General features: G+C 44.2%; 2 protein-coding genes across 13 annotated transcripts in view; one reads left to right on the top strand and one right to left on the bottom strand.

Annotated features, from left to right (window-relative positions):
• The window catches only part of opn4a (opsin 4a (melanopsin)), a 119,836-nt gene extending 109,050 nt beyond the window's left edge, over positions 1-10,786 (bottom strand). Inside the window, exons 1-2 of one of the 3 annotated variants that reach the window (XM_072583052.1) lie at positions 10,667-10,786; positions 3,994-4,140 (exon numbers count right to left, since the gene is read on the bottom strand). The gene's annotated coding sequence lies outside the window, so the exon portion shown is untranslated. Of the gene's footprint in view, positions 1-3,993; positions 4,141-6,313; positions 6,543-10,666 lie in introns of those variants that run through there. The other 2 variants (XM_072583053.1, XM_072583054.1) reach the window with 2 other exon arrangements.
• A 34-nt stretch (positions 10,787-10,820) lies between these two features.
• Positions 10,821-13,318, top strand: part of washc2c (WASH complex subunit 2C) — a 62,374-nt gene continuing 59,876 nt past the window's right edge. For 7 of the 10 annotated variants that reach the window (XM_072583039.1, XM_072583044.1, XM_072583038.1 and 4 more), the window contains exon 1: positions 11,046-11,150. In XM_072583039.1, the coding sequence (XP_072439140.1) occupies positions 11,061-11,150 (90 nt within the window). In that variant the 5' untranslated portion in view covers positions 11,046-11,060. Of the gene's footprint in view, positions 10,918-11,040; positions 11,151-11,947; positions 12,332-13,318 lie in introns of those variants that run through there. The other 3 variants (XM_072583041.1, XM_072583047.1, XM_072583042.1) reach the window with 3 other exon arrangements.

Below are 13,318 nucleotides of genomic sequence, written 5' to 3'. Positions count from 1 at the left end.
AATTGCCCATAGTGTTAGGTGCATTAGTCAGAGGGAGATGGGTCTGGGTGGGTTACTCTTCGGAGGGTCAGCATGGGCTGGTTGAGCCGAAGGGCCTGTTTCCACACTGTAGGGAATCTAATAATTTTACAGCAAGAGTCATTCAGGATCATCCTGTTTCTTTCTTTTTCTCTCTCTCCTAAAAATGGTACAGAGCTACAGTTGAGAGAAATTACTTTGCCACAGGCAAAAATGGTTTTTTGTGAGGTATGAGACCCAGTACAATCCTATGTGATGCAGACCGTCACAGGGCTGACTCCCTTGGATAGACGATCCCAGCTGCAAACAGATTCTGCATTCGGCCTTTTGGACTATACATATGTTCTGCCACAAGAGGGCAATGTGCCATAGCAGTACAACTCCATAGATGGCAAATCATACTAGGAGCTGAAGTGTTAAATCAGGTTGCTCAAACATGGCTTATATTCAATCGATATTGAAAGATGAGGGGTGGTCCACGTGCTTAAAATGATTAAAGGATTCACTTGAGTGGTACGTCTGCATTCACTGGTCAGAATATTGAGTATCGGAGTTGGGATATCATGTTGCAGCTGGATAGGACATTGATGAAGCCACTTTAAGAATACTGCGTTCAATTCTGGTCGCCCTTCTTCAGGAGAGATGCTTTTGTGCTACAGGGAGAGGCTGAATAGGTTAGGGTTTCTTTTCTCTGGAGTGTCGGAGGCTAAGGGCTTACCTTTTAGAGGTTGATAAAATCATGAGGGGCATGGATAGGGTGAATAGCCAAGGTCTTTTTCCTAGGATGGGAGAGGGCATAGGCTTAATGTGAGAGGGGAAAAATTTAAAAAGGACCTAAGGGGTAACTTTTTTCCACACAAAGGGTGGTACATGCATGGAATGAGTTGCCAGAGGAAGTGTTGGGGGCTGGTACAATTACAATGTTTAAATGGTATCTGGATTGGTACATGAATAGGAAGGGTTTACAGGGATATGGGTAAAATGCTTGCAAATGGGACTAGATTTATGTAGAATATCTGGTCAGACTGGGTGAATTGGACTGAAGGGTCTGACTCTGTGCTATATAACTCTATGACTCTCTTTCAGGGACTGCCCATCAACTTTTCATTCAACTTCAGTCCCATATCCCTTATTGCTGCGGACCTGGTATGGCAAGTGAGGGGACAGATCAGAGCACTGTCTCATGGGTCTGCTCCAGGCTTGGCAAAAACAGTGAATTTGAACTCCCTCAGCATTGTCCTTACCCAAGTATCCCTGGAGAGAGATTATTGCAGTATTCTTTGTGCAAAGTCTGAACCTTTTTATTTTTCTTTATTTGGCTTGCTGACTAGACTGTGAAAAGGATTGATTTACAGCAAAGGACTAAGGAAGGAATTGCTGTATTTTCCAAAAGCATATCACTGAAACTCATTATGTGTGGTATTTGCACTGCTGCTTTGCTCAAGCAGTGGAGGGGGGTAAGGTGACTTGATTGTAAATGTAAAATTCTGAGCTGTTCATGACAGGGTTGATGTAGAGAGGATATTTCCTCTATGGGAGAATCTAAAAGTAGAGACCACTGTTTAAAAATCAGAAATTGCCCATTTAAAACAATGGCAAAACTCTTTTCTCTCAGATTATTCTAAGTCTTTGGAACGCACTCCCTGAAAAGGCAATAGAAATAGAGTCCTTGAGTATTTTCAAGGCAGAGGTAAATGGGTTCTTGTTAATCAAGAGGGTGAAAGGTCATCAAGGGAGGTGGAAATGCAAATTTGAGGTTATTATTATGATTTTATTGAACCAAGTGGCTAAATGGCTCTTCTTGCTCTTGACTCATATGTTCGAATGTTTGTAATATCTGCATTGCACAACATTGCCCTAACTTTCACAAATGCATCAGTTGCCCCTCTGTAACTTGAGTGTGATTTGTAAATCAAAGCCTCTTTTGTCCCAGAGGTACTCATTGCATGAATATGTGCACCGGCTGTGGTGTGTGACTATTGATAGTGGTGCTAGGTGGAACATCTTCCCACTTTGGGAAGGGTTGGAAGAGTGCCAATATCTGTTTAAGGCTGATAGTCATGCCAACCTGCAGGCAAGCTGTTTGATAGACATTCATAATTGTTTGTATATCAACCTGGGAGTGTGCCAAAAGACTGCAATCATCAGTAACTAGGAGATTCATAGGTACGCAAAAAATCCACTGCCGTCTGGAGAGTCACATGATTCAACCATAATTGAGTTGATGATTGCAATCAATTGTCCAGAATAAACCCAGGTGAAACATTAGGAAATCCTCAATATGGAAACTGTCAGGAGACAAAGGTTTATAGACACAAAGATGCGATACTCACAACATGCCAAATTACTCCCCAATCCCAAAATGGTATTTTCTGAAATACACTGAAATTAAAATTAGATAGACGTTTTCGTTTAACAGATTCCAGAATCCTCCACAGATTGAGCACTCACTCACTGAATAAATTGTTCCCCTGGGTTAGTTTTGAATTTATGCTCCTTCAAGGGCAAAGAGATACTTTATTCAGGACAAGGTGAAATTGCTTATCATAATCACAACTATCTAGAAATAAAAATGTGCATTTATTTAGCACCTTTTGTAACTGCAAGACATCCCAAAGCACTGTGCAGCCAATCGGCAAATAATTTTGTCACTGAACTAATGTAGAAATCACGGCAATGAGTTTATACAACAGCAAGATTCTGGAAATGACATTGAGTTCACAAACTGAGCATCTTTTCAGAGAGTTGGTTGAGAGTCATGTGTTGGCCATGAATTCCCCACATTTTCTTCAAAATCATATTATGCTGTACTTCATATCTATCTCAGGGATTTCGACTTTGATCTTTCATACTCCAGTGGAAGACATCATCTTCCAACTGTGCAGCATTCACACAGCAATACATTTGGAGTGTCAGCTTGGATTTTCAGCCCAAGATCCTGACCTGGGACTTGAACTTACAGCCTTGTGATTCAAAGAGAGGTTGAGCCAGTGCCTCCACCTGCTTTGTTTAGTTCCTTCAGAATCTAAAATACAACAATCCTGTCACTTCCCAACCTTCTTTCCAGTCAGAAAGCTTCTACATTTACTTGAGCTTGCTGTGCTTACATTGGCCCCTGCACTTACTGCATAGCAGCTTTGAGTGCACTTCAAAAGTATTTCATTGGCTGTGAAACACCCTGGGATGTACTGAGGTTGTGAAAGGCACCATATAAATGTAACCTTTTCTATCTGTTTAAAATGTGTTGAATAGATATTGTCAGGAGCAAAGCCAGGAGTTGTAATTTGGGACCATGCGGGATTACGGTCAGAGATTTGGGGAGGATTTGGGCTGATTTACCTGAATATTTACCAGGGATAAATCAGAGGGAAAGGAAAAAAAGAGATGTTGGGGTACAGGCTCTTAGCTCCTTGAAAGTGGAGTCGCAGGTAGACAAGTTGTGAAGAAAGTTGTGAACAATATTGAGTTTCTTGAGTGTTGTTGGAACTATACTCAACCAGGCAAGCATAGAGTACTCCCTCAGATCACAGCATTGACCTTTGGTTCCAGATATTGCCACATATGGAACGTGGAGGCCCAGGCAGCCAGAAAGAAAATTGGAAGGGACACTGATTATGAAACACCTCCAGGGCAGATGGGGGTTGAACTTTCTCCTTCTTGCCTAAAGATGGGGATACTCCCAATATTCCATAACACCTTCTTCAGAGCAGCTAGTTTATTCATCTGAAGGAGACACTGATGAACTGAATGGCCTTTTTCTGTGCTTGAAATAGCAGCAGGAATGCCTCCTCTAGGTGAGAGAAACAGTTTACTTCAGAGGACAAAGTTTAGTGCCTGAACTACGGAAATGGCCCAGCATGGGTACGTGGTGAGATCTTTTGACATACAAAGTTTGGGTAAATGAGGTGGTGCTGAACAAACATGTGGATCACCTGAAAGCTGCTACTATGCAAACATGGCAGGAGTAAAACATACCTGGCCTGTCAGAACAGCCAGAAAGGCAGTCAGGAACCGTGAGTTCTTTCCCTCCGTCGAATGTCGAGGAAACCTCAGAGTCCAAGATAGACACAGTCCCGATCCTGTTACCGCCGGAAGAAATGAAGGAAACTCTCCCGAGATGTTCTAGGCACAAGAGACAGGATACAGTCTACACGCTGCTCATGTTTGTGTCCAAGTCAAATTAACCAGACCTGGGATGAAAATGTTCAAGGAGAAACTACAATAGAACATAGAACGTTACAGCGCAGTATAGGCCCTTTGGCCCCACGCTGTTGTGCCAACCTGTGGAAGGGCTTATGCCTGAAACGTCAATTCTCCTGTTCCTTTGGTGCTGCCTGACCTGCTGCGCTTTTCCAGCAACACATTTTTAAGCTCTGATCTCCAGCATCTGCAGTCCTTACTTTCTCCAACCTGTGGGACCAATCTGAAGCCTATCAATCCTACACTATTCTATTTTCATCCATATGTTTATCAAATGACCATTTAAATGCCCTTAAAAGTTGGCGAGTTTACTACTTTTGCTGGTAGGGCGTTCCACACCCCTACTACTCTCTGCATAAAGAAACTACCTCTGACATCTGTCCTATATCTATCACCCCTCAATTTAATTCTATGTCCCCTCGTGCTAGCCATCATCATCCGAGGAAAAAGGTTCTCAGTGTCCATCCGATCTAACCGTCTGATTATCTTATATTTCTCAATTAAGTCACCTCTCAACTTTCTCTCTAACAAATACAGCCTCAATCCCTCAGCCTTTCCTCATAAGACGTTCCCTCCATACCAGGCAACATCCTAGTAAATCTTCTCTGTGCATCCTTTCCAAAGCTTCTGTATCCTTCCTATAATGCAGTGACCAGAACTGTACGCAATACTCCAAGTGAGGCCACATCAGAGATTTGTACAACATGATCACATGGCTCTAAAACTCAATCCCTCTACCGATAAAAACTAACAAACTGTATGCCTTCTTAACAGCGTTATTAATCTGGGCAGCAACTTTCAGGAACAATGCACATGGACACCGAGATCTCTCTGCTCAACCACACTAGCAAGAATCTTACCATTAACCCAATACTCTGTATTCCTGTTGCTCCTTCCAAAGTGAATCACCTCACACTTTTCCACATTTTCCACACTGTAAGTAATCTAATCTAATCTAATAAACTCCATTTGCCACCTCTCAGCCCAGCTCTGCAGCTTATCTATGTCCCTCTGTAACCTGCAACATCCTTCGGGACTATCTACAACTCCACCAATCTTAGTGTCACCCGCAAATTTACTAACCCATCCTTCTACGCCCTCATCTAAGTCATTTATAAAAATTACAAACAGTAGTGGCCCCAAAACAAATCCTTGTGGTACAAAACCAGTAACTGAACTCCACAATGAACATTTTCCATCACCACCACCCTCTGCCTTCTTTCAGCCAACCAATTTCTAAACTGTTAAATCACCCTCAATCCCATGCCTCGGTATTTTGTGCAATAGCCTACAGTGGAGAACCTTATCAAACTCCTTACTGGAGTCCATCTACACCACATCAACTGCTTTACCCTCATCCACTTGTTTGGTCACCATCTCAAAGAACACAATAAGGTTTGTGTGGCACGACCTACCCTTTGCAAAACCGTGTTGATTATCCCTAATCAACTTATTCCTCTTTAGATGATTATAAATCCTATCTCTTATAACACTTTACCCACAACCGAAGTAAGGCTCACTGGTCTGTAATTACCAAGGTTGTCTCTACTCCCCATTTTGAACAAGAGGACAACATTTGCTATCTCCAGTCATATTCCTGTAGAAAACGACGGCATAAAGATCAAAGCCAAAGGCTCTGTGATCTCCTTTCTGGCTTCCGAGAGAATCCTAGGATAAATCCCATCCGGCCTAGAGGACTTATGTATTTTCACACTTTCCTGAATTGTTAACACCTCCTCCTTGAGAACCTCAATCTCGTCTTGTCTAGGAGCTTCTTTCTCAGTATTCTTCTCAACAACATTATCTTTTTCCAGTGTGAATACTTATGAAAAATATTCATTTAGCACTTGCCCTATCTCCTCACACAACTTCCCACTACTATCCTTATTGACAAGAGAAAGAATAGGCTTACATCCCCAGACTTGGGGGGTGATGGATGTAATGATTGGTACCAGGGCCACTGTCTATGAGATCCTTGATTGCCCTTTTAACCTAGGTCAATCAGGAAGCCCTGGCTGACAGATATAAACAGGAGATTCAGAGGTCTCCTCAGTCTAGGGACTGGCTTTGAGCTTACTAGTCAGATACCACTTACTATGCATGTGTAAACACAGGGTGACTTGGTGATGGGACATCGGCCTCTTTACAGTTTTTTCAGTGCTGTGAGCTTTCTAAGTTTTTGAAGTTATGAAAGCTAGTCTGTGGGTGACAAAGTAACAACAGATGTAAAAAGTGTAAACAAAAATCAAAGAACTGCAGATGCTGCGTATCTGAAATAATGTGACTTGGACCTGAAACATTGATAATGTTTTCTCTCCACAGACTTGCTGAGTTTCTCCAGCAATTTTTGTATTTTGGTATGAAATGTCTTTTTTCTTTTAAAATCCTGTTCAGAGATGTCATTACACACCTACTGGAGCAGGTGCATCTTGAACACAAGCCTCCTAGCTCAGAGATAGGGACACTATCACTGCATTACACCCACTTGGTTTCATCAATGCCCTTTAGTAAAGAAATCTGGCCTGCTCACTTGGACTCCAAACCCATAGCAAAGGGCGGCTGACTCTTAATTGCTCTCTGGTCTTGATGGCCCTTTAGTTCCAGGGCAATTAGTGATGTACTATTACTAACGATAGCCAGATCGTGGGATGGTGTGGGTTGGGGGGGGGAGGGGGGGTGTGTTGTGGTGTTCCATCGGTCATGGTGGTGTTGGGTGGTGGTGTGGGGCTTGGGGTGGGTGTTCTCCTCCTGTTCCTGCATGCTTGTCAGGGCGATGGCCTTCTTGGTTGCTTGCTTTACTTGCATTTTGTCTGTCCGTGTTTCGTGTCGGGGGGGGGGGGGGGGTTCTCTTTTCTCACATCGGGTTGCCTATTCCTCGTGCTTTGTGGTAGCAGTTGACTCTCAATTGGGTGGTGCCTCTGCTTTGAAGTTCTTGTTCTGATTCGCAAATCTTTCCTGTATTCCCCAGAGTCTGGAAGAATGCGAGGTAATCCACTGAAATACGTAAAATCTTAATTAACTTGAAAACAAAGATGATAAGAACACAATTCTATTGGTAGGGGAATAAAAAAAACATGGAATCACAGTTCCAGAATAAGGGGTTGGCCATGACTGAATTAGGGAGAAATTTCTTTACTCCATCTTAAGCGTTGTAAATCTTTGGAGTTCTCCACCCTAGAGAGCTGTGGCAAGTCAGCTGTTGAGTATATTCAAGAGATACTGCAATTTTTGATTATTAAGGGAATTGAGGAATATGACATGTGCAGGGAGGTAGACTAAGGTAAAAGATCAAGCATGACCTTATTGCATGGCAGAGCAGTTACAAAGGGAAAAATGGTACTCCAGCTCCTACTTCTTATATTCTCATGTTTTAGGTATCAAGGCTAGAATGTTGTAGTCCAGCTAGGAATGTATTAGAATAATAACAAACTACTGAGGATGCTGGAGATCTGAAATCAAAACAGCAAGAGATGGAGAAAGTCAGCAGGTCTCTTCTCCACCATCACCAGCACTTGCTTTGCCTTTTGCTTGACCATCTGTTCCACTTACTTCTCTTCCCCTCTTTTCTACCATTTCACTTTTCAGCTAATCCTTCAGTTCTTAAGAAGTCATGCCGGAATCAAAATATTAACTCTTTTTCTCTCTCCATAGATGCATCTAAGCCTGAACAGCACTTTCTGTTTTCATTATAGGAATGTATTAGAATAGACAAGCCTAGTAGCATTAAAGCCTTGGGAAAATATTTCAGCAGTAGATGAGTTGGCAGGCGTGGAGTTGGACGATGTTGCAAAAAGGTGATCTTAGTAATGGCGTGAATGTGCAGTCACAAACTCATCTTGAGATCTATTATGACACCAACTTGAATGGGGTCTGTATCAGGGAATGGATTTGGAGCAGGAGTCAAAGGCAACAGTTTCAGTCTTTACAATATTCAATTGGAGGAAATCTCTTGCTCATCCAGTGCTAGATATCAGATAAGCAGTCTGATAATTTTGCAACAATGGACAGCCAAGAAAGTGGGTGATGAAGGAGAGGTTGATGTCAATGTACATGCAAAAATTAAAGTTGCATGTTCAGATTATTTCAAAAGGGGCAACATGTTAGAAATAGGAAAAAGGCTAAGAAAAAACCTTCAGAAACACCAGAGATAACGGTGCAGGAGAAGCCATGGCAAGTGATGCTCTGGCTAAGATTAGATAGATAAATAACTGCACTGTACCATGTTTATGTCAAACAGCAGGAGCAGCAAGGGGCAATGTTAAGTAATTCCACAACCAATAGATTAGATTTAAGGCCTGTAGCCCTGCCACATCCAGTTGTGGAGGATAACAACTCACTGGAGGAGGAGGAGGAGGACGTTCCATGAGTATCTGGTTAGCACTGCTACCTCACAACTCCAGGGACCCAGGTTCAATTCCCGCCTCAGGCCTCAATCTCTGTGTGGAGATTGTACATTATCCTTGTGTCTGCGTGGGTTTCCTCGGGGTGCTCCGGTTTCCTCCCACAGTACAAAGATGTGCAGGTTAGGTGAATTGGCTATGCTAAATTGCCTGAAGTGTTAGGTGCATTAGTCAGGGGTAAATGTAGGGGAATGGGTCTGGGTGGGTTGCTCTTCGGAGGGTCGGTGTGAACTTGTTGGGTCAAAAGGCCTGTTTCCACACTGTAGGAAATCTAATCTAATCTCAGTCCTCCATGATGGTGGAGCCTAGTACATCAGTACAAAAGATTAGACTGAATCATTTGCAACATGTGTAGAAAATTACCTAGCTCAGTCCTGCAGGGAGACAGCAGGACAAATCCAACCCTGCCATTCCCGCCCCACCAGTCTACTCTTGATCATCAGTAAAGTGATGGAAAGCATCATCAACCGCACCATCGAGCAGCATTTACTTGGTAATAACCCACTTAGGACTGCTCAGTTTGGGCCATTCAGGTTCTGACATCACAGCCTTAGTTCAAACATGGACAAAAGGACTGAATTTCAGAGCTGCAGTGAGACTGACTGTCTGTGACATCAAGGCTGCATTCGATCAAGTATGACATCAAAGTGTCACTGGGAATGATGGAGAAAATTCTCTGCTGAATCCTTCCTATCGGAAAGATGTTGTGAAACTTGAAAGGGTTCAGAAAAGATTTACAAGGATGTTGCCAGGGTTGGAGGATTTGAACGATAGGGAGAGGCTGAACATACTGAGGTTGTTTTCACTGGAGCGTCAGAGGCTGAGGGATGACTTTATAGAGGTTTACAAAATTATGAGGAGCATGGTGAGGATAAATAGACAAAAACTTTTCCCTGGGTTGGGAGAGTCCAGAACTAGAGGGCACAGGTTTAGGATGAGAGGGGGGGAAAAAGGGACCTAATGGGCAACTTTTTCACACAGAGGGTGGTACGTGTATGGAATGAACTGCCAGAGGAAGTGGTGGAGGCTGGTATAGCTGCAACTTTTAAAAGGCATTCGGATGGGTATATGAATAGGAAGGGTTTGGAAGGATATGGGCCAGGTGCTGGCAAGTGGGACTAGATTGGGTTGGGATATCTGGCCGTCATGGACGAGTTGGACCAAAGGGTCTGTTTCCATGCTGTGCATCTCTATGACTCTAAGACCACATCGGGAGCACCTAACGCAGTAAACTAGGTTGGAAGAGAGGCAGGTGAACCTCTGTCTCACCCGGAAGAACTGTTGGGGCCCTGGCTGGAGGTGAAGGGGTGTGCTGTATCAGCAGGTGTTGCATGTTTTCTGGTTGCAGGGGTAGTGTGAACCAATGACTGTTGGAGGGAATGGTCCTTGCGGAAGGCGGGGGGGGAAGATGTTCTTGGTGGTGGTGTCTAGTTGGACTTGGCAGAAGTGTTTGAGGATGATGCGTTGGATGCAGAGGCTGGTGGAGTGGTAGGTGAGGACAAAGGGGACCTTATTTTTATTGTGTTTGGGGAGTGGAGGTTAAGAGCAGTGGAATGGGGAATGAAGGTGGTGCGGTGGAGGACTGTCTGGATGACGGAGGGACATTGTTCAAAAATAGATGGACATCTGGGATGCTTGTGAGTGGAATGTTCAAAATAGGTGCACATCTGGGATTTGCCTGGCTTGCCATGTTCTTCCAGCCTCCTGCTGGTCTACTTTGGATTCCAGCATCTGCAGTTTTGATTTAGAGACGCCGGTGTTGTACTGGGGGGTAGACTAAGTTAAAAATCACACAACACCAGATTATAGTCCACCAGGTTTATTTGGAAGCACTAGCTTTCGGAGCGCTGCTCCTTCATCGTGTGGTTGTGGAGAATAAGATTGTAATGTGCAGTTTGTTTGCTTAATAAGTCAGACAGCCCATTCAATTCCCTTTTGTGGACGTTTTAAATTGTCCAACAAGGTTTATTACAACCAGTAGCAGCCCCATGGTCAACAGCAGTGAAGCTGCCCTCGCGCGCTCGAGACCACATTTCAAACTCACTCACCTTCCCCGCTGCGCCATCGCCTCGCGCCGCCAGTTGTCGTTGACCCCGCCAATGCACCTCGCGCTCCCGGATTGGCCGTCATCATGCGAGGGGCGGGGCCGTGCCGGGCCGGACCCCAATTCCCGCCCACCTCCGGGGATCACGTGCGCCAGGGGTCATGTGACGCTTCAGATGCGGCTGCGCAGTGGCCGGGAGACCGACGGGAACCGGGAGCTCAGCCTCGCCGGGGGGGGCGAGGTGAGGGAGTGAAGGTAGGAGGGCCTCGGGGGTTGAGGGGGTAAAGATAGGAGGGCCTTTAGGGGTGAGGGAGTAGAGGACTGGTGAGCGAGCTGGGGGGGCCTGTGCCTCTGGGAAGTAAGGAAGTGAGCGAGGTGAGGGGCCTGGAGGTTCTGGGATGGGGAAGCGACCGGCCTGGGCGGTTGAGGAAGCGGGGGCTCTTTTTTTTTCTCCATCCCCAATCAATTTCAGTGATTTAAGGAGAATGGTAAGGAAGCTCCTGTTTACACCCATTGTTGTCATTTTTCAGTTGGGTCTCTCTGATTGCCTCTTTTCCCCCCCTTTGGGAGATTAGTGAACGATAGGGGATCTGTTTGCATCCCATTCAGATTTGAGGATCGATGGCCTCTGTTTGACCCCGACTCCTTTTTGTTTCACCACATGATCTCCCCCCTCCCCCAATTTGTTTGTCATATCTGTCGGGTTTTGGATATTTGTGTCTCCAACTTGGGGTTACCTTTAAGTTGCCAGTCCGCTCACCTTATTCACCAAGTTAAGATTGGGTGGATGTCCAAATTTGATTGGAAAATATTGTTTTCCTGGGTGTCTGCTCAATAAGGATTGATCTGGTTTGTAACAACAGTTGGATAATGTTGTTTATTTTGGATGCAGCCAGTATACAGGTAGACATTGTTGTGGTAATTACGTTGTGGTGTTGTGAGGCAGACCTGAAAGTAGTCTTGGTAGGAATAAATGTTTTTTGTCTTTAACTGGAATTTTGGTAACTTCTGATCCACAAGTGATTTCCCAGTTCTATTAGATTCAAGTTTTAGCAATTAACCTGAAATGGGGATAAACAGCAATTAAATTTTCAAGGTAAATCAGTGAGTGTTCCTGTGCAGTGGTACAAGAGAGACTCTGGCATTCAGGCCCAGTATGAATTCACACATGGGCTCTGAGCTTTGATTACAAAAGTGGGTATGGAATAATTGGCCCCAAAGCATTCTCCATTTCCTTCCAGCAACAAATGTGGTTGGTGAATGGGAGAAAGGGGTATATGCTGGTGTGATGATATTCTTCTATGATGATGTAGAGTGACTTATTCAGAATTTAGCTGTTGTTAGATTTGATTCAGGAGTATTTGATGTTGGCACTTCAGTAACTCTTTCATTTCCCACTGCTATTAATTTCACAGTTTGACATTTCAGAGTTGGAGGTTTTGAGCACCTATTACTGATCAGTAAAGTTCTATCCCTTAACTTCTGTTCAGTGGTAAAAACATCCACCACTCCAACACATTTTAGGTTGCTATGGGCACACTGACTGGTAGGACCCCTGTAGGGCTTTTTCCTGAAACGTCGATTTCGAAGCTATTTGGATGCTGCCTGAACTGCTGTGCTCTTCCAGCACCACTAATCCCCCCTGGAATGATTGGCTGGCTATTGAGCGGTAGGCGAACATTGACCGTGCCTTTGGTGTTAGTCCATGTGGGTACAGGGAAAGGTTAAAAACACTGAAATTAAGAGATGAGAGAGAAGGTTGTTCAAGCCATCTTTGAAATTGATTGAGATCTTCAATGTAAAAAGTATTTGTTGTCTCAGGTTTCAGAATTATTGGGCATATGTTGGCTGATATGTTGGCTGATATGTTTATTCAGTGTTGCTGCCATCAGCTTGACTGACTCAACTTTCATTGGCCCTCATCCCACTTTCTCTGTAAACTTGAGCTTTTTCAAAACTCTGTCCATGTCCTGTTCAGTCAGCATCCCACTGTCTGACACTGGCTCCTGTTACAGCAATGTCTAGATTTTAAAACTCGCACTCTTTTTTACAATGTACTCCACACCCATTACTTTGACCTTCCTCTGTAAGTTTCTGTATACCTATTTTAAAATTCTGTGCTTCTCCAGTTCTGGCCTTTTATTACATCTGATTCTTTTATCAACACCAGTGATTTGCCTCCAGCTGCCTAGGTCAGAGGACCACTCAATCCCATCCATAAACCTCTCCATTTCTCTAGCTCTCTCTTCTCCCTAAAATTGTGACTTTTGAGTCTCCTGTTTCAATATTTCCTTGCTGGACAGTTCTTCCAGGTGTGACAAAGGTTCACCTGCCTCTCTTCCAACCTAGTTTACTGCGTTAGGTGCTCCCGATGTAGTCTTAGAGTCATAGAGATGTACAGCATGGAAACAGACCCTTTGGTCCAACTCGTCCACGCCGGCCAGTTATCCCAACCCAATCTAGTCCCACTTGCCAGCACCCCATATCCCTCCAAACACTTCCTATTCCTATACCCATCCAAATGCCTTTTAAAAGTTGCAGCTATACCAGCCTCCACCACTTCCTCTGGCAGTTCATTCCATACACGTACCACCCTCTGTGTGAAAAAGTTGCCCATTAGGTCCTTTTTTTCCCCCCCCTCTCATCCTAAACCTGT

Source organism: Chiloscyllium punctatum, chromosome 13 (assembly GCF_047496795.1).
Source record: "Chiloscyllium punctatum isolate Juve2018m chromosome 13, sChiPun1.3, whole genome shotgun sequence".
NCBI lineage: Eukaryota > Metazoa > Chordata > Chondrichthyes > Orectolobiformes > Hemiscylliidae > Chiloscyllium > Chiloscyllium punctatum.
The sequence above is the reverse complement of the archived record's forward strand: the minus strand, read 5'-3'. Positions and strand labels throughout refer to the sequence as shown.